The sequence below is a fragment of the Miniopterus schreibersii genome, assembly GCF_964146895.1.
Source record: "Miniopterus schreibersii genome assembly, chromosome: 2".
Lineage (NCBI taxonomy): Eukaryota > Metazoa > Chordata > Mammalia > Chiroptera > Miniopteridae > Miniopterus > Miniopterus schreibersii.
This window is the reverse complement of record NC_138102.1, coordinates 35,712,237-35,733,860: the sequence shown is the minus strand read 5'-3', so window position 1 is coordinate 35,733,860 and position 21,624 is coordinate 35,712,237. Positions and strand designations below refer to the sequence as shown.

Here is a 21,624-nt window from a genome sequence, read left to right as displayed (position 1 = left end):
CAGTTTCCATTTGGGTGGATAGGCAAGGCTGTGTAGGTACAGTTCCAAAGACCAAGGGGAGTGGCATGGCCCGGCAGATGAAGAGGCAAGCAAGGAGGTGATGATTACCCCAGGCAGAGGTAAGAGCTTCTGCCAAGGTTCTGGGCTATGAGAGCCTGGAATCCCCAGAATGTTAAAGCTGGGCTGGTGAGTAACAACAGGGTGGTACTGTCCAAGGGAAGATGCTTCTACTCTAAGGGCAGTGGTAGGCACTGGTGTATTAAGGATTCAGAATTGAAGCTTCAAGGATAAAGTAAGAATAGCAGCGGAGACCAGACAGGGGGACCCTATCCTCTACTTCTACAGGGATCAAGATAAGGGCAGAAGACAGAGGGGAGAGAATTACAGGTTGCAGTAGTCATGAGTGCTGCTCCCCAAAGAGTTCATCTCTCCTTCCAGGCATACAAATGGGACTGTACCCCCCCCCTTTGGAGCTAAGGTATGGCCACGAGACTTGCTTTAGCCAATGGAACACAAGCAGAAGTGCTGGATGGAAGTTAAGAGCCCGTGGGGTAGTCCCCACACTCCTTCCCTCACAAGGACCCACTACATTCACGATGGTGGCTGTTCCATCAACCCAGGATCCAGGACATGGACAACATGGCCCCCAGCCACCCTCAATGGAGAAGAAGAGTGGGGGGAAAATAAACCTTTCTGTTTTGAGCCCCTGAGATTTGGAAGTCGTCAACCCATACTGACTGATGCCGAAATAGAACATAATAGATGTAGTGATGGCGGAAGGAGGGAGGCGAAAGGAGATGAACAAAGAGACAAAGGAGGAATTAGAGATCTCAAAGTTGGTGACCATGACAATGATGCAAGAATGCAAAAAGGATGGCTGGTTTGGGAAGAAAAGTGACAATTTATGCTTCATAGATGCTGAAGGTAAAGGACTGGCAGGACAACCAAGCACACATCAGGCAGGTTAGCAGAAACCAGATGAGCTGGAAGAAAAATCAGAACTGAGATAAAGATCTAGAAATTGCAATAAAGGTGTACAGCTACCTTCAGAGTGAAGGGAGGAGATTAAATTCTATGAGCCAATGGTGAAGAGACTCTTTAGGAAAGCCCTTGGGTGGTGAGTGAAGCAAGAGGACAGAGTAAAGAAAACAAAGGAGGAAAGAGAACCACAGAAGGGAGTAGTGAATGGTATCAAGTGCAACAGACATTTTAAAGACAAATTAGAGGACTGAGAAGCCACCCCACACAAAGAACAGAAGCTAGGTTGCAGGGTTACAACTAAAGGTCACATAGTGGTTAGTAACAAAGAAGTAATAGAACCTGGGCAGCCAGGTCAAAGTCCTACCTTCCAATACTGTAATGAAAGAATTTTCTCAAGTCATTATTCTTTTAAAACAAAACTTAATGGCATCACAAATAATCCACGTCCCAAATTTTTTTTTAAATACGTTAAGACCTTTGGATAGTCTGTAGTTGGGCAGAATTTTACATTTTCTGCCCTGAACAGTCAGCACTGTGACTTCAGACACTTTATAAACATTCTAGGTTAGTCCTTAGGAGAAATTCCCACAAATGTAAGTACTGGGCCAAACAATAGGAGCTTGTTAAAGTTCTTGATACAGATAGACCAACTGAAAAAAGGTTATATCATTCAACAAGTTATAAAATATAGGAGACAGGAGTCTCATAAAATACTATGCGAATAGGGCCCCTGGAGTTGTGAAATGGTGTAGCCCTACAAATAAGAGTGCCCAGTTTACCCATGCTTGCAAATACCTTTTCTATCTTTATAAATTTGTAAACTTGTCAGGCAAAATTGAATGTTATTTTAATTAATGTTTCTTTAATTATTAGCAAGGCTGAATTTTTTTTTCTGCTCTTTATTGGCTAATTGTATTCCTTTCTTCAAGGAATTGTCTATTAACGTCCTTCCCCATTTTTCTGCTGGAGTGGTTGTTTTTTTATTGCTTTGTAAGAACTCTATATATTTTGAGAAACTTAACTCTATGACTGAGGTATAGATACAGATAAACAGAGTACAAATACTGTTTCAAGCTTGTTTAACTTTTACATTTATGGTACTTGTGACATACAGAACGGAGGTTTGTTTACATGGGAAGACTGTAGATATAGTGATTAAGAACACATGGTCTAAAGTCACAGTACCCAGGTTCAAGACCCAGACCCTCCACTTACGGGTGTGTGACCTTGAGGTGACTTACCCTCCCATGTGTAAAGCCCTAACACACATATTCTATGACATAGTAAGTGCTCAATAAATGCTGGTTCCAGATATATTTAGTCAAGGTAATCACTTTTCCTTTAATTAACATAATATAACCTTACATTTGTTAAGTACTTACTAGTAAGTACTTTACATACATTACCTTATTTAATCTTTTTTTAAAGAAAACTATCTAAGATAATAATACCTAACAATCCCAATTCTCAAATGAGCAAACTGAGGCTTAGATGAAGTAACTTGCTCAAAGGCCTCAGCTCATCATCAGTGGCAAAGCCATGGCTCATCTCCCAAGCCCAGGCCAAACTGATTTTTCCCTTTCGTTCCATACTTTAAAAATCCCTTTTCACCTTACATGATTATTCACCCAAGATCTATGCTGTTTCTGTTATTTATTTTACATGTAACTCTTACGTTTAGTTATAATTTATTTTAGTACCTGATTTAAGATAGGGATCCAACACTGTTTTGATGCAGCACTATTTACTGAATGGTGCACCCACCATATTTGACTCCTCCCATGATACCCTAAATGCTTACAAACGCAGATGTTTCTGGGTTTTCTCTTCCATACCACAGACCTCTATCCTGTCCTTGGGACTGCATGACACAAAATTATCACAATTACCCCAAGATTACACTTAGGGGAAGATCACTCTAAAAAGCATATGTTCATAGGCTGGTTTGAACCTCTTTCCTAAAATAGGTTTCACAAAGACAAGAAAATAATCTTTTACAATGTTTTCTCAACCAATCATTGAAATTGTTCCCAGAACTGGTAACTGTACTTCTCAAAACTTCTCTTCCTTCCTCCTAAACTTGCCCCTCTTTGCCCAAGTTGCTCTGCTCCCTCTTGACCTACCTGGGCATCCTAAGCATTTGCTCAATTTCTCATTCTTTTCTGGGAGAGAAAAAAAAAAAAAGCCCCCTTTTGTCTGCATCTTCCAGGTCCAGTTCAATTCTTCATAAATCCTTTCCCAATATACCAGTTATGTCATTTCATCTTCCTCAGCACTCAGAAGCAAGCATTTGACCCTTTAAATTTGCTCCTTTGTACTGTTATCTATCTTTTTATAAATGACTCACCTTTCCACCTGTTTAGATCATAAACCCTTCAGGGCAAGAGCCCACCCTAACAAAATAGCATGTCCTCAGCATCCAGCAAAGAGTCCTAACACAAAGCAGGCCCTCAATAAATGTGGAAAAAGATTTCACAATTCCTCCCTTCCCTTTTCAAATAAAAGGCCCTCCCATCCCCTAATATTCAAATAGACTAGAAGCCAAAGAAATAGAAACTGTTGTTGATTATCTAGTTGGAGATGGGCCTCCACCCTGCTTCCTGTATTTTGGGATATTTCTGTTTGTTAGGACTCCATCAGAGGGTGGAGAAAGATAGTGAGGTGAAGCTCGGGCCAGTTCAGTTGCTGATTTACTAACATATCTGATTTAAAATTACAGCCAAAATGAGGTTTTATGTTACCAGAGCATTTCAAAGAACACCACTCGGGTCTCCTATTACCTCAGATAATACTGGAATCTTGAGATGACTGAACTGGAAGGGTGAGGAAGGCCCAAGCACATACTCTGGGAGATTATCATTCCACACCTTCTGCCAGCCCTCCAGTAACACAAAGGAAAATTTAGAAATGACCTGACTTGGTTTCATTTCATTCCACTCCATTCCATATTGCTAGATTTCCAAGGGGCACAGAATAGTATCACTGGCAGGGGCTTGACATGGAAGGAGAGTTTGAAACTGAGCATGCTAAGATAAGATCAGTAAGGAAGCAGGCAGCCAGATGACTTGGGCATCAATACCCAAGTGCATGTAGTCGGCAAACCCATGCAAAGAGCTGTGTCACAATACTTAAATCTTTCAGAGAAAGGATATTTTTAGGCCTTTGGGGGTACACTGTTAGATCTAGGCCATCATGATGCTATCTTTAATACACTAAGACACCCAAGGTAAAATGACTTTAGGAGCTCCAAAAGCAATCACAACTCGACTCCGTTCTGGGATTTCTAGTTTTTCTTCTGAGCTTGCATATATTTTGAGCATGCTGCCCTCCTGATGATTCTAAATAACGGAAAGCTAATTCTGGAATCGTGAGGATTCTTCTTTCATTACCCAAAATCATAAATTACTTTTCCCACAGTAAATATTACTGGAATATTACTAGTACGACATATTCTACTCTTTTAAAAGCAGCTTAGAATCAAAGCCTGTTGGTGGGGAAAGGGACTCCAGAAACAATCCTGTAAAGTCCCCATTTAATAGAACAGGAACCCTGAGGTTCAGAGAAGTTAAGCAACAGCACAAGGTGACTTAAGTAGCTGGAAGGACATATGCCAAGTACTAAAAGCTTTACCTGTATTGTTCATTTAATTCTCCCAATAGCCCTATAATTTAAGTATGATTACTATCTCCACTCTACAGATGAGGAAACTGAGGCACAACAAGGTTAAGTTATATGCCTAACCCTGCACAGCTGATAAGAGATGGAGCTGGGATTACAACCCAGGAGCTGTGACTCCAGAGCCCAAGCTCTGAACTACAAAACCTCTAGGATTAAAACCCAGGACTCTTGACCCCACAGAGGGTTCTCTCCATCATAAATAATTCTAAGGCTCATGAAAGAGCAAACCACATTTGAAAAGGTCTGCAAACCTTGCTGGAACCTGATTAGAACAAACTACTAATCAAAGATGTTTCTTAAGCAATCTGAAAAAACTCAATAGTATATCAACAGATTGCTATTAACTTTATCATAATGGAATTATAATTATATAAGAAAATATCCCTATTTTTAATAATACATACTAGGTATATAGAGATGAAATGACAGGAGGCCTGCAACTCACAATCACACACACACATACACACACATGAAATAGGAAAAAAGGAACAGCTGAAACAAGTCTGGCAAAATCTTGATGATTATTGAATCTGGGTGATGGAATATGAGGATTCATTATACTATTCTCAACACTTTTTTATTTTCAAACTTTTCAAATTAATGCAAAATCATTTTTAAAGGTCCACAGCCTAAACATATAAAAAAACGAAGCTATGAAACAATGAAAAATTTATAAGCACATCTCACTTTTACATTTTAAAGTTTGTTAAAAGGCAGCCTTTATAACCCACTGAACTACTGAATTTAGTTGCTTCTGATCTCACTACCAGCCACCCATCAATACTAGAAGCATGGGAAGAGCTAGTTAAATCGATACCCTGTTCATTTTTTCTTGTAGTCCATCTGCAAAACTGCTTTATGAGTCAGCTAGTTAAGAATATTTAATGAGCATTTATTATGCTGGAGGCATTGTATTAACGCTAACACAAGTTGTCAAAGACTGAGCAGAATATTTCCATCCAAGCATAGATCAGTGAACCATGAGATTCTAAAGCCTGGCTTGGTTGTGGCTCTGCCTCCTGCATGGATCTGAGTTACTTTCTTAGATGCTCCTAGAACAAAGCTGAGCCAGAACCTGTGTGGCAGATGCCCCTGCTGTGGCTTCCCGGCAGACACTAGGGAGCAGCAAGAGGAAGGAGGTAGTGCAGAGTACCTGGCAGAAGGTGAGGGAAGTGAGGATTATGGGTAATTTTTAGTATGCGTAAGCTATCCCAAATTCTTCCTTCTGCAATACAGAACCATTGCAATGCATTTCCCATTCAGGAGGAGCCTAGCACTCTCCGGAGTAGGCCCACCTGCATTTTGTATTTGTTTCATCAGACAAGTGATCAAAGACAGACATTAGAATTAAAGACACCAGCAAGGTGCCTGGCTATTCATGCTTAAGGGTATCCAGGGAAAACAGACATACTATTAAAAGTGTCATAAGGTAACACAGTAGAAGTATGTCACACCTGGGAAGGGACACTAAGTCCCTATCAGTTGGTGATCCTCCAAAAGGAAGAGCAGATATTCAGGGACTGTTCTGTGCTCAACTTAATGGCTTAGTAAACTAATATAATACCTCCTCTTCAGTTCAAGTCTGCCAGCACATTGGAAATCATGGCAGAGTCATGTTTTATTTACTCTTTTCTTGCCTCAAATCCCTGATAAAGACAGTAGCCCCAGTTTAAAGAACTAAGTTTTCTTTGAAAACAGAAAAGATGGCACAAATGTTTGCGGGCTTTATCCTTAACATACACACATTGGCTAAAGTTGGGAAGATGCAGACATCCTACTTAAGCCAAAGCAACAGAGGTTAGTTCAGGTTATGGACAAGATGCCAGGTTCTGGTCTTGTGCCAACTCCTGCTCTACTCCTTACCATCAGCAGATCAACTTCAGTAAAATGTAAAAATAAAATCTGTTTATTATGAAACATATTGGAGTTTGCAGAATCTGGAGTGTGTTGGCAGAGCTGGCAACTGAGAGAAAAAACTCAAGCCGCGCAAGTTGAATTTGGAAATCAGTGAAACTTCATCTCCAATCTCCACAAACAGCATTCATGTCATCCTGTGTCTGCCCAGGAAGGGCATCTATCTGCCACCAAAAAGATGCCTCAGCCCCTGTGATAAGGAACCTGGCACTCGACCCTGATAATACTCCACAGACAGTGCCACAAAGTCCAGAGAACCATTTCCAAGGCCCATCTTCTTGCATCGTTCCAACAAACACCACAAGTCACCCACCCACAAGCAAGCCCCTTTCGCGAAAACAAAGGTCAGTGACAAGGCAAGTTGCTACTAAAATTTTCCAGCTGCCCTGGAGAGCGCGCTGCTGCTGAAACATCGATCCTCTCCCGCACCATCCAAGTGCTCAGGAATACTGCGTTTCCAAATATAGCAGGACCAGTCCTGGCTGTGGAAAAGTTGATTTAAAACTTCATCTCCCTCATATCCAGGGGCCTGTTCTCTAAAAACCTTCTGTTACAACCAGATTAATCTCGGAGTTGCTTGCTTCGATTGCTTCAAATCCCCACACTTCGTAGTATTTTGCACCTAGCTGAAATTACCAAGGGTTCCTATCACGCCCCCTAACCCTTCATAAGAGGAGGCCAAACCTCAGGATGCCGGCTAGAAAAACGGGGTGGAGAACAGGATGAAGAACCCCTTCCCTACTGGAGCTCAGCCCACCCAAAAGGTCCGCAGAGCCATCTCCAACACTGGGCTGCGGACTGGAAAAGAAAGCCCCCATCTCCACGTCCCTGCGCCCCTCCAGGCTACAGGTGCCAAGCCCCTCCACATACCGTAGGAAAAGGGGGCTGAGCGAGAGACTGGGGAAGGAGAGTAATTTACCAGTTGGCAGAGGAGGTAAACTGGTAAGGATGGGAGGGGGTGGAGGTGGCGATCTCACGCCCAGGGAAGGGGCAGCAGTGGGGAGAGGACCCCCGGGGACGCAGGATGGGATCTGGAAGTTGCTGCCCCTCCAGTACCATCCCTTCTCCCCTCTCCAACACCCTCGCCCCCCTTTCCCACCACCTCTTAATCTTTAAGACCAGCAGGGTCGGCTGTTCCACCTCAGCCCGGGCGACTTAGAGGAGCATGGAGGCGGCGGCGCCCGCCCACCTCCCTCGGTCCCCAGTCCCGCACTCACCAGGACCACCGAGCCGCGCACCACCTCCGACACGCTCTGCCGCAGCTCGGCCGCCGTGCCCGGCTTACTCAGAGCCCTGGTGAACTTCCGAGTCTCCGCCGAGGCGGGGAGCAGCGAGAGCTGCGACATCCTCGCCGCCGCCGCCGCGCTGGCTCCCGCAGTCCGGCCCGGCCGCTCCGCCGCCAGGTGCGCCCGGGGCGCCCCGCCCGCCCGTCCGCCCGAGGCTCCCAGCGCCGCCGCCTGCTTCCCCCGCCGCGGATCCCAGCGGCGCAGCCCTGGCCGCGCCCTCGGAGCTGTGTCACGCTCCGAGGCGACCCCCTGGGCGTCTGCAGTTCCCAACGTCCGGAGCAGCGCCCGGGCTCGCTAGGTGCAACCGTGCCTGTGGCCGCGGCGGCGGCGGCTCCCCCATGCCACCAGCCTGACTCCGCGGCCGCTCGCCGGGCCGCCTCCTCGGGGCGGGGTGTCCGGCGCGGCGTGGGGCGGGGCGGACAGAGGAGGGGCTGGCGCGGCGGGACGGCGGGCCCCGCAGGGCTGTCCTGCCCGTAAGGCGCAGCGCGGGAGTGAGGCAACTCTTCTCGGGCAGCATTCCGTGCGGGGACCCCAGCGGGGCAAGTGGAGACTCCGGGGGGCGCCTCCGCTCCGGTCCGACGCTGCCCGGGCCGCGCGCCCGACGACCCAAGGCCAGGGCCGCTCACGCCGGCAGGAGGACGCACAGCCCGGGGCTGGAGGGCGGCGAAGACCCGGGAACCGGCTCATGCACCCTGGGACTCTGGGTTCTCTGCCAGTGGAGCCCCCCAGCGTCCTGGGGACTCCGCGGTCGCCCTGAGGGTCCGGGCTCGGGGGGCACCACGCCCCCCTGTGCGCGTAGGGTCTGCGGGGATGGAGTTTCAGGAAGGGGGCCTTGAGGCGCACCGAGAGGACGCAGGGCGGTTCAGAAGCCGAGGCGGTGCGGAGCTGGACGGAGCGCCCCAGGCACCCCTGGTGGCGCTCGTCGGCCTAAATTCACCATTTCACCCCCGAAGCGCCCAGCGAACTGTGGGAAGCCCCTGGGAGCCTAAGGGAGCCTCCGGAGATGAGGGGCGTCGTAGGCCGCAGCAGTCAAGCAGACTTGCGAGTCAAGCAGACCTTCTCCCGCAAGGGCGACCTGCTGCGTCACTGGAGGAGATCAGAACTTCTGAACCTCGCCTATCTCTTCTATGAACTAAGGACAATAATCTGCAAGAGGCTTAAATGACACGAGAGGCCTGTCTGCGGCCCCTCCGAGGCCTGGCCCCGCAGCAAATCGGGGGACCGGGGAAACCCTGAAGCGCGGGTCTGCGAGCCCAACGTGACCCAAGAGCTGGCGGCTGCTAGCGACAGCCACCGCTCTGAAGAACTTCTTCACATAGCTTTTGCCGGTTTCCCATCCCCAAAGGGCATCCACCGCCTTTTCTCCTTTCCCCTCTTTTTTGAGGAAACCCTGAGCTGCCTAAGCCTGACCCCGCCAGGGCGGGTGGGGGTGGTGCGCCGGGAGGGAGATTTGCGCCGGGCCCTTGGCGCATGCTCAGTGGTTTGGGTTTGGGCGGGTCCCGGGGGCAGGGACCCTCTTAAGAGTGGCTCCGATGATTGGTCGGTCTGCGCAGGCCACGCCCATATCCCGCTGACGGACAGCTTTTTACCTGCGGGATCGGCTGCTATGGCGCGTGGGGTGGCTGCCTGCGCCCGGCCTTCCGGGGAATCTCCGCCGCTCCTCCCGCGCTAGTGTCCGCGGGCGTCTTAGCGGCACTCACGGCGGGGAAGGAGGCCGCCCATTGCGTCCCACCCTGCCAGAAAACCAAACACTGGCCTAAAGCGGAATCTTAAAATGGCAGAGAAAACTACCAATCCAGGGCTGAAAGCAAAACACCGCCGTTCAGGACTTAATGGGCAGGTCTGCACATAATAAGAATGGAAGTTAGGCATGCAATCAGCGCTCGGCAGTGCCTGCAGGAGCGGATTGTTTTCCTGGTGGACTGGAACGCAAGACGGGGCAAAGAGTGAGCCTGACAGGCTGGAAGATAAACAAAACAAGTAATATGTGGATAATAAAAGCAATCACACACTAACTTCTTTCCTCTAGGAAATCAGGGAACGGCCTAGACATTTCCCAGGCCACACCTGTTCCAAGAGTAGACTGGGTGACCCCAGTAGGATAGGGAAGTACAGGCCAGTCGCACCCTGCCTCTCTCTCATAGGTACCCTGGACCAACCATACCCCAAATTTACACCTCTGAGCTACACTGGTGTATCTCAGCTCAGTTCTTACCTGAACTATCAGATGCTAGTATGAGAATCCAAAATTAAGATTTCTCTTTGAGCTTCTGACTCCTGAAGAAGTTCCAAATAGCACAAACCTTTAACCACTATGTTCACTAGGGTCGCTAAAAACATGTACTTTGATAGAAGGTAAACAAATTTTACATATATATATTAAAAACAACAAAAGCACACAAGGTTGTGAGTTTTTTCTTTTTTGTTTTTATTTCAGTTTTAGCTATTGTGATTTGTTTTTCATTTTTTATTGATTGATTTGAGAGAGAGAGAGAGAGAGAGAGAAACACTGATTTGTTGTTCTACTCATTTATGGATTCATTGGTTGTTTCTTGTATGTGCCCTGACCGGAGTCAGAACCCTCAACCTTGCTGTATCAGGACCACGCTCTAACCAACTGAGCTACCCAGCCAGGGCCTTTTTCTTTTTTTTTTTGTATAAGAGAACATATATCTGGAAAGTGAGGCGTTTCCCAACCTTCTTCTAATTTCACCCTCATCTCTACCAGCTCTGAATTCTGTGCTTGCTAGCTGACTCATTATATGCTAGCATTGGCAGATTTTTATTTAGAAAGCAGGCGATGGTATATAAGGTGCTGACAGTAGTCACTGGCAGTGTCTAACCAAGTGCAACTTCTTAAAGCCAGAGAAGGAGGCATGGAAATGTGAACTAAGCCCAAGAAGACTGATTTTCCCAGCAACCAGAGCTGAGACCCTTCTTCCTGATCAAGTGTGTTGTTAACAAATGGAACATTTCTCATATTTAAGTTTCAGCAGAAACTTGGTCCTCCTGTTATGGGTTGAATTGTGTCCCCCCAAAATACATATTGAAGTCCTAATCCTGGTACCTTAGACTATGACCTCATTTGCAAATAAGGTCTTGGCAGATACCAAGTTAAAATGAGGTCATACTAGACCAACATGATTGATGTCCTTATGAGAAGAGAAGAGAGACACAAATACACAGGGAGAAGGCCATGTGGCAACAAAAGCAGAGATTGGAATGATGCATCTACAAGTCAAGGAACACCAACAACTGCTGGCAACAACCAGAAGCTGGACAGGAAAAGGATTCTTCCCTTAAGCCTGTGCAGGAGCCTTGCTGACACCTTGATGTTGGACTTCTAGCCTCCAGAACTGTAAGAGAATAAATTCTGTTGTTCTAAGCCACCAATTTGTGACATTTTATTGCAGCAACCTTTGGAAACTAATACACTTAACAAAGACTATATTTTTTTAAACCCCCACCTAGAATTGTGTGCGTTCTTACTGCATCAACTCCTGGAGAGAAGCAATCACACCTTTACAGAAGGAGCGTCATCTCCAGGCAAAGGCTCCTCATGGAATGGGAACGGATGGTGTTTAAGGTGTGGTAGAAGATACATCCATCCACTTTAGCCTGAGGAGTTTTCCCAAAACTGTAGAAAGCAAGCTTTTCTTTAGTTGAGGACGATACTAGTAGGTAGTGGAGATGAGATATAATTGCAGCCTGTTTTGAAAAATTGCATATAAATGACTGCACTATGCTCAAATATTTGTAATTCAAGTATTACCCATGTTTAAATAACCTCTTACTGCATTGTTTTCTTGTTAGGTTTGCCATAGGATTTGTATCTTAATGAAACATAATTTTAAAAATCTTTTCCAGGTATATCTTGAAAGAGCACATCTGTTTTTCGCATAAATAAAAAATAACCTGTAAAGAATAGTCAGACCTGTGGATTTTAGCATCCAAGAAAGTGAAGAGGAGGCATTCATTCATTTTTTTTCTCTATTTTACCCTTGCATTAATTGCAGTTTTAAAAGAAGCATGTATTAATTTTATACTTCATTTTTCCCTATGAAAGTTGAACCTTTTACTTTACAAAAAACATGAGTTCTGTCACATACAAAGCATTACTAGAGATCAAAATTTATAATAATAAAATTCTAAAGATTCTTACAATCTAATGGTGAATAGACTTCGGGGGTTTTATTGTGGTAAAATACATGTAATGTAAGGTTTACTGTTTTAACCATTTTTAAGTGTATAGTTCAATGCACTAAGTACATTCATATTGTTGTGCAACCATTATTAACATCCATCTCAAGAACTTTTTTCATCATCCCAAACTGAAACTCTCCCCATTAAACGGTAATTCCCCCTTTCCTCAGTCCCTGGCAACCACCATTCTATTTTCTGCCTTTATGATTTGACTACTCTAGGTACCTCATGTAAATGGATTCATACAATATAATTCTTTTTGTGTTTAGCTTATTTCACTTAGCATTGGTTGGAATTTCCTCCTTTTAAGGCTGAACAATATTCCATTGTTTGCACATACCACATTTTTTTATCAATTCATCCATCAATGGACACTTGGGTTGTTTCCTCTTTTGGCTATTGTGAATAGCACTGTTATGAACATGGGTGTGTAAATGTTTGTTTGGGTCTTTGCTTTCAGTTGTTCTGGGTATATACCTAGAAGTGGAGTTGCTGGATCATATGGTAATTTTATGTTTAATATCTTGAGGAACCATTATACTGTACTTCATTTTCTAAGTGTTTCTTATAATGCTTGTTTTCTAAGAAAATTGGTTGATTAATTTTAGAAAAAAGCTTTTTAAAATTTTACTAACATAAATAGAAGACACAGCCTTTCCTTCAAGATAGAGAGTATCTGAAGAAAGGTATGCAATTAAACTAACATATAGGTTTACAGACACCACTTAGGGTTAATGGTACTGGAGGAATATAATCCCCTCTTTTACTTCTATTTTAGTCAGGAGAGATTCCCAGAGGAGATGAAATATGAGGTCTTTAAAAGATCATCGAGACCAGGGCTTCTCAAACTTTATTAGGCATATAAATCACCTAGGGATCTTGTTAAAATGCAGGTTCTGATTCAGAATGTCAGACGTGGTGCCCAAAATTCCACAGTTCTAACAAGCTCCCCAGTGATGTCAAACTTCACTGATGCACATGGTGCTGATCTGCAGGCCTTACTCTGTGAATGGCAATAGACATCCATTTCCAGAAGTAGGGCACACTACAAACCCTTAAAAATTCTCCAACTGACCCCAAGGGTACTTCTCTCTCTCTGTCTCTCTGTCTCTCTCTCTCTCTTTGAATTAGCCTCATATATTTACTCTCTTTTAACCACTTGTAATCAGAAGTTTTGCTCTTATTTGTGAACACTGTTCATATTCTACAAATATTGAGTGACACCAAAAAAGCAAATGGTGTTTGTTCATTTTATTTTTTGGCCAATACAGCAGAAATTAGGTAAGAATTCTGCATGATTTTTAAATGTCTACCTCAATTTACTGATTGAAATAGGACCTGAAAACAAGTTTCCTTTGGAAAAGATTTTTTTAGCAAAATTTACACAATTTTTCTAGAAAATATAGTAAAAAGAATAAAAATATAGTTTAAAGAGATGGGGGGTAGCTTCAAAAACTAAGGAAGTGAGAATTAGGGGGAAACTGAATGTGTAAGAGGGTTACGCCTCTTAAAAATATACCATTTCTCATAGCACAAAAATGTTGATCTCTAAAAAACTTTTTCCAGGGTTGGGCTCCAGGAGAATGTTGGCCAGGATAAATGGCAGAGGAGCAGGGCCAAAGGGAATCTGTGGTTCGCACAAAGAGGCCTAGTGTAGCATCCCTACATTGTACCCTGGAGGAAACCTTAAGACAGAATCTCTTTGCCACTTGGGAAAAAGCTCTAAAGGGTAATGATTCTGTTGAGGACTGGCTACATAATTTACTATAATCTACATAATCCTTTCAGGACTGGCTACATAATTTGTAAGACCCTGTGGAAAATAAAAATGTGGGCCTCTTGTTCAAAAGAATTACAAGAGCCCAGGGGCCCTTCTAAGCACAAGCCTGGAGGCCTCTTCTCCATCAGCCATTAACCCTTTTATGATTCCAAGATGGTAGGGAAGCACTCAGAGTTGCAAGGTAGTGGCTATTTGTCAGCCAGTAAGGCCACAGTTCAGTGTTTCAGCAACAGGTCCTGCAGTACCAACTATATCACTTTAATACCAGCCAGACATAGAAAGAGCATCACCATTGAGTGCATGTAGAATTGATCCTTACAGACTGACGAAGTTTTCTGACAGACAATATAATGCATAAGAATGCAGAATAGATCCACTTGTCAAATGAGATAGAAATGTATGTATGCACAGTAAACTCTGAGACAGAAATAAACAATAAACCCATAAAGCTGGGATCTGTGATATCACCCAAGAGGAAGTTTGAATAAAGTGATACCAAGGACTTCAAGAGAGAGAAAAGGAGAAACCAAACTACACAGAAACACTGAGCAGCACTACTGAACGGCTTTACTGAGCTGTGTTTCAACCGTGACCACGGCAGAAGCCATAAAAAGAAAATTGAAGCCCTGGCTAGTTAGCTCAGTTGGTTAGAGAATGGTCCTGATAGGTTGGATCCCCAGTCAAGGCACATACAAGAAACAACCAACGAATGCATAAACTTAGAAAAGTTTCTTTTAACTTTGCAACTAGTTGTTAGTAATGTCTTGTAACTTCCTTGGATTTTGTCAAATTTTAAGGAAGTAAGAAGTTTCTTTCATATAAGAGCTGTAATATTTCAATGTATTTTAAGGTTGTTTTGTCAATGTCTTCAAACTGACAGTATTCAATAGCTGGTTTCTCATCAAAGTCCTCCTTGTAGTGGTGTATTAAGAGTTTTATGTTCTCATCAATGTCAATATTTTGTGTTTAATTCATAAGAATTTAAAACTATTTTCCAATGAATTATTATAATTCATAATTCTTCATTAATCGGATTTCAAACAATCAGATACCATCAATTTCTCCTAATAGAATGTCCCTTCCTCATAGTGAATGATTGGTTTTAGTATGATCTAAAACTTTTGCGCTATGCTTTCCTTCTTGATGTGAGAAATCTTCTATTGACTTAACCACTCCTCTTAACTGTTTTGTTTCATACTCCATTAATTTTAAGAAATGGAAAATAAGCTACCTTTATGTACATTTATTTTTTAAATGTTTTTATTGATTTTAGAGAGAGAAATAGAGAAGAAGAGAGAGAGAGAGAAAAGTCGACAAGAGAGAGCCATGGATGGGCTGCCTCCCACATGCCCTCTATGGGGGATCCAGCCCAGGACCTGGGCATGTGCCCTGATGGGGAACTGAACTGGTAACCTCTTGGTGCATGGATGACACTCATCCAACTAAGCCACACCCACGAGGCTGTATATTTAAATAGTTTATAGTTCCTTATGTTTTAATTTAAATGTTCCATAACATCTTTCTAAATTGCAGTTAATATGGTATATTCCTAACTTAACTTTCCTTTGGCAAATCTCAAAACTGTGCATGAAAGAAACAGAGATGGAAAGACACTGTGGGCTTAACAGACTGCAGTTAAAATACCCTAATTCCATAAATTTTAAAAAACTTAAGACCATATGAGTACCTTGCTAGGACCCCTCCCAAGGCCTTGGAAAGAGCAGTGCACAAGGGGGCCTCAAGCTTAGGCAAGCCTGCTTCTGCCACCAGCCCCAGCAAAGCTGCACCCTAGAAGTAATGCCCAGAGAACAAAGTCAGCATTTTGCTAATTATGGAACCATACTTTAATTTGATTTTGTTTCATGACAGCCTCCCATCAAACTCCTCCTACTCCTGCTATAATTGGGTGTAATGAAAAATTCCCCCTTTCCTCCTGTCCCCTCCTCCTCCTCTTGGCTGCCTTTCCACTCCTCTGGCATTCTGGGAGAGCATGCTCTGGAGCCCTGCGGTGGCTGACAGATTTCATTAGCCTGATGGAAGTGTGTTTCCTCCTTAGGACTTCTTTTGGCTGCTGCCAAATTTCTCTCAGCCTTTCAGGGTGCAGAATCTCAGCTCAAGCCTACACTGACCCAGAGATATGGCGGCCAATGTAGCTGGTGTGGGTGGGACAATGGGTTAACAGTCAGTGGAAATCCAATCATGGACAGCCACCACCCTCTACCTCTCACCACCGCCCCTTTAGTTCACACAAAGGAAATCTATTTTTTTTTTAATATATCTTTATTGATTTCAGAGAGAGGAAAGGACAGGGAGAGAGAGAGAGATAGAAACATCAATGATGAGAGAGTCATTGATCCAGCCCACAACCCGGGCATGTGCCCCGACCGGGAATCAAACCCTGATCGCCTGGATCCTAGGTCGACGCTCAACCGCTGAGCCATGCCCGGCTGGGCGGAAATCTATTTTGACCAATGAAAATAACAATACAACTTAGAATGCCCCAAGTATGATCTCTATTTGCAACCACTCTTTGCCCTTCCAAATATCTTTGATATCACAGGAGTGAACTGAAGATCCAGGAGCATAAGGCTCTAAAGTGAGGTGACGTCCAAACTGTCAGGTGCATTATCAACACCTCATAATTACAGTCTTTAGCATATGTAAAACATAATTATACTCTCACCACTGCCAAGTGATAGTTTCAAAAAGTAGCCTGTTCATAGAACTTATTTTAAAAATTTTTTGCACTTTTGTTTTAATTTTTATTTTTTTATCAGAACAATTTATTGATAATGATTAGTCAGCTTTTAAATGCACAAAGTAGCAGTAAATACTCTCTAGTGAGCAGCAGAATTTTTAAAATAAAAAGGTAAGATTGAGCAAGATCAGGGTCCAAAGACAGTGGTTTATCAAATCAACCACCTCCTACAGTAGCTGATTGTGAATCACATGATTTCTTCCTGGTATCATCCTGATGATGATAATAATAATAATAGCAGCTAAGAATTTCATGTGCATTTACTCCTCACAACAATTCTACCATTTTGCAAAGAAACCAAAGCTTAGATACTTCAATGAACTTCTTGAAGGTTTCAATCCGATAATCGGTGGAGCTTTGCTCATTTGTTTCTAAGTTGTTGAATTTATGGTTATACATTTGTTTATACTACTTATTAACTTGTTAGAATCAGTAGAATTTGTAGTGATACAATTTTTTTCATTCCTGTTATTAGTCATTCGTATTTTCTCTCTTTTTTCCTAATAAGTGTTGCTAGATGTTTATCAATTATATTGATCTTCTCAAAGAATCAGCAGTATTTGACTTCATTGACTTTTCCTCTATTGTTTTAGTTATCGTTGTTGTCTCAAATTTCATTTGTTTGCTCTATATTATTTCCTTTCCTCTGCTTAGGTTAAGTTTAATTTGCTCTTATTTTTATAGTTTCTTAAGGTGGAAGCTGAGATCACTGACTTAAGATCATTCTCGTTTTCTAACATAGATGTTTAGTGCTATGAATTTCCCCAAGCATGCTTTAATGACATCCACCAAATTCTGGTATGCTATTTTCATTTTCTTTTTTGTTTTGTTTTTCAATTATAGTTCACATTCAATATTATTTTGTATTAGTTTCAGGTCTACAACATAGTGATTAGATATTCATATACTTTACAAAGTGTTCCTCCCCAATATTTCCAGTACCCACCTGGCACCACACATTGTTGTTACTATTTATTTATTTATTTATTTATTTATTTATTTATTTATTTATTTTTAATTGAATTTATTGGGATAACATTGTATGATTCTATAATATGTCATCTGTATATTTTCTTGTGTGTTCACTACCCCAAGTCAAGTCTCCTTCCATCACCATTTATCCCCCCTTTACCTTCTTCTACCCCTACCCTCCTTTCCCTCTGGTACAATATTATTGACTATATTCCCTATGCTGTACTTTACATCCCAATGACTATTTTTTTAAATATGTTTTTATTGATTTCAGAGAGAGGAAGGGAGAGGGAGAGAGAGATAGAAACATCAATGATGAAAGATCAGCTGCCTCCTGCAAGCCCCCCACTGGGGACCAAACCCAAAACCTGGGCTTGTGCCTTGGTGGGGAATTGAACCTTGACCTCCTGGTTCATAGGTCAATGGTCAACCACTGAGCAGTACCCACCGGGCCCCAAGACTGTTTTGTAGGTACCAATTTGTACTTAATCCCTTTACCTTTTTCACCCAGTCCCCCAACCCTCCTCCTCTCTGGCAATCATCAGTCTGTTCTCTGTGTCTATGAGTCTACTTCTATTTTGTTTGTTTGTTTGTTTGTTTGTTTTGATAGTTGAAATCATATGGTATTTGTCTTTCTCTGACTGACTTATTTCACTTTGCATAATATCCTCTAGGTCCATCCCTGCTGTCTTGTTAAGCTTCAACATCAAGTCTGTTGAGTCTAGGCCTGAACAGTTTCTGGAGAGGGATGAACAAACTGTTTTTTACTAATGTGAACTCTAGAAAGTAATAGAATAGTATCCATTAGAGTATGAGTGTATATTTTATATAACTGTCTTAAGATAGACAAGGTAGTCAAAAGACTACAAGACCAGGAATCAGACACTATGTAATTTCAGAAAAGACTTCCTGAGTCACATTGTCCTCATCTGTAAACATGAGAGGATTGCTAAGGTCCCTCCAGTCCTAACATCTGAACTCCCTATTGCTCTATTAATGTCCACAGTGTTCATCTTTCATCTCTTCACCTTTCTTTCCTTTTTTCTGCTTATAGCCCTAGCCTCTTTCCTTCTGCTTTTACATACCACAGTAGGAAAAAAAAAAAATTAAAGGCCAAGCTCCATCAGGTCTAGACATAGCTCAAAACAACTCTTTGGAATAGGAATGGGAAATTCCACCTCATGGTCATAGTCCTAGGGTCGATTTCTCTGTAATCTTCAGCCAATAATTGTTCAGCCTTTGCTGTAGTATAATGCAGGGGTTCCCAAACTTTTTTGTAAAGGACCGGGTAGTAAATATTTTAGGTTTTGTGGGCCATATAGTTTTTGTTGCAACTCTGTCATTGTACTTCTAAAACAGCCATAGACAATATGTTAATTAATGAGCATGAGTCTGTTCCAATAAAACTTTATACACTTAGCCTGGATGGCAAGGCTTGGTTGAGCATTGACCCATGAACCAGGAGATTAGGGTTCAACTGCAGGTCAGGGTGCATGCCTGGGTTGTGGAGTTTATCCCATGTGGGAAGGGTGCAGGAGGTAGCCGATCAATGACTTTCATCACTGATGTTTCTGTCTCTTTCTCCCTCTTCCTTCCTTTCTCTAAAATCAATAAAAACATATTTAAAAAAGAAACTTTATACACTTGGAAATTTGAATCTTATATAATTTTCACTTGACATGAAATATTATTCTTCTTCTAACAGCTTTTCAAAAATTTTCAAAATCTAAAAGTCATTCCAAGTTTATGGGCCAGAGAAAAATGAAGGGCCCTGCAGATTAAACACAATACCTACTTAAATTCCAGTTACTGTTTTTGCAGAAATTGACAAGCTGATTCTAATTTCATATGGAAATTCAAGGGCCCCAAAATATCTAAAATTATCCTGAAAACAACAAAGTTAAAGAACTCACATTTTCCAATTTCAAAACTTACCAGAAAGTTACCAGACTTTTTATTTTTTTGTAATGTTCTTGTCTGTCCTTATGCCAAACCAGAATGTGTGGTGTTGTCATAAGAACAAACACATTACAAAAATGAAAACTAAAACCCACTATCCCTCATGAATATAGATGTAAGAAACACTTAAGAATATTAGCAAAGGGAATTAAACATTGTATGAAAAGAATAAGACACCATGACCAAATGAGGTTTATTCTAGAGTTCAACATTTGAAAATTTATCAGTATAATTTGTCATACTAACAAAATTAAGGGAAAAAATCAAACGGTAGTACCAATTGATGCAAAAAAAGTGACCGAATTCAATACCTATTCACAATCTTTAAAAAAAGAACATCTACAACAAACCTCCAGCTAACATTATGCTTAGTGGCTAGAAGACAAAATGCTTTCTCCATAAAATGGGGAACAAGGCAAGGATATCTACTCTCAGCACTGTCATTCAGCATAGTGCTGGTTTTTCTAGCCAGTGCAATAAGGTAAAAAAAGGAAACAAAAGTCATATAAATAAGAAAAGAAGAAACAAAACTATTACTATTGCATATTTTATAATTGTCTTCATAGAAAATCTCAAGGAATCTATAAAAATATTGTTGTTAGTGGGGTCCCTGGGTTCATATGACAGATGTATGTTTAACTATCCAAGAAACCGCCAGGCTGCTTTCCAGAGCGACTGTAGCATTTTGCATTTTTGCCAAAAATGTATGAGAATTTGAATTGCTCAACATCTTTGCCAGTACTCACTATTAACAGCATTTTAAATTTTAACTATTCTAATAGATGTGTGGTAGTATTTCATCATGGTTTAACTTACATTATACTAATGACTAATGACTTTAAACATCTTTTCATATACTTATTTGCCATCTGCATATATCCTTTTTAGTAAAATATTAAAATATTTCATGCATTTTCAAGTTGGATTGTTTTCTTACTATTGTGTTTTGAGGTTCTTTATATATTCTGGATATAAATTGTTGAATACGTGATTCAAAAATATTTGCTCCAAGTCTATAGTTTGTCTTTTCATTCTCTTAATAGTATATTTTTGCAGAATTTTGATGCAGTCTAATCTACTAATTTTTAATTGATTATGTTTTTGATGCCATTAAAAGAACTCTTGACCTAACTCCAGATCACAAAAATTTGTTCCCTTCGAAGATTTTCAAAGTTTTGTGTTTTACATTTAGATCTATTGTCCATTCTGAGTAAATTTTTGTGTAAGTTTGAGGTTTAGGCTAAGGTTTTAGGGTGGGTTTTTTGTTTTTTGTTTACAGATGGATGACCAATTGTCCCAATACCACTTGCTAAAAAGACTATTTTTTCTCCGTTGACTTGCCTTTGAACCTTTGTTGAAAATCAAATGACTATGTCTGTGTGAGTCTATATATAGATTTTCTTTTTTGTTCCATTTTTCTTTCTGTATGTTGTTTTTTCAATGTCAGTTCCATTACAGCATTTTTGCTGTACTATTAGGATCTGTCCTGTGTGTGCACCGCCCAGTAGCTAGTCTGGGTCCTGGGTGCTATCTACCCATAGTTCAGTTCTCAAAGTTTATAGTATGATCTTTAGGGTCAGATTCGTGCAGCTTGGAGGTGAGTTCAGGAGTTCATGAACTTTCCTGAGGTTTTTCATTTCTGACATGTCCCTGGTACTTTCTAGCTTCCTGCGGTTCCCTTTTGTGGTCCTCTATCTGGATTCCTGGGATATTAGTTATCCCACTCTGCAGCACACTTCTGAGAATAGTGCCCATGTCCAGGACCAAGAGGTGGGAGGACACAGAGAAAAAAGCATTGGGAGTTTGTTTCCCCTCTTGTGATCACAGCTCCTATGATTAAAAAGGAAGTCTCCCTGCCCCAGAGTTTCAGATACGTTTAGACTCACACTGCTGCAGCAAAGGCTTGGACTGCCTGGGGGCTAGGGCTCAAGAAAATGGAAAGAGAGAAAAAGATAGGATCTCTTGCCAAACTCTGATGATTAGGAATCCCCTTTCCAGTCACTGCAACCAGGAAAGCTCTTTCTGTCCATGACTGGAACCCACTTCCAAGTTTCGGACTATCCAGAGTCCAGGTATGGAAGATACAAGAGGGG

At 42.0% G+C, this 21,624-nt stretch overlaps 1 protein-coding gene across 3 annotated transcripts in view; it reads right to left on the bottom strand.

Moving 5' to 3' along the window:
• Positions 1-8,136, bottom strand: part of DOCK9 (dedicator of cytokinesis 9) — a 255,310-nt gene extending 247,174 nt beyond the window's left edge. The window contains exon 1 of one of the 3 annotated variants that reach the window (XM_081127275.1): positions 7,791-8,136. In XM_081127275.1, the coding sequence (XP_080983401.1) occupies positions 7,791-7,919 (129 nt within the window). In that variant the 5' untranslated portion in view covers positions 7,920-8,136. The remainder of the gene's footprint in view (positions 1-7,790) is intronic. The other 2 variants (XM_081127279.1, XM_081127277.1) reach the window with 2 other exon arrangements.
• Positions 8,137-21,624: the final 13,488 nt, after the last annotated feature.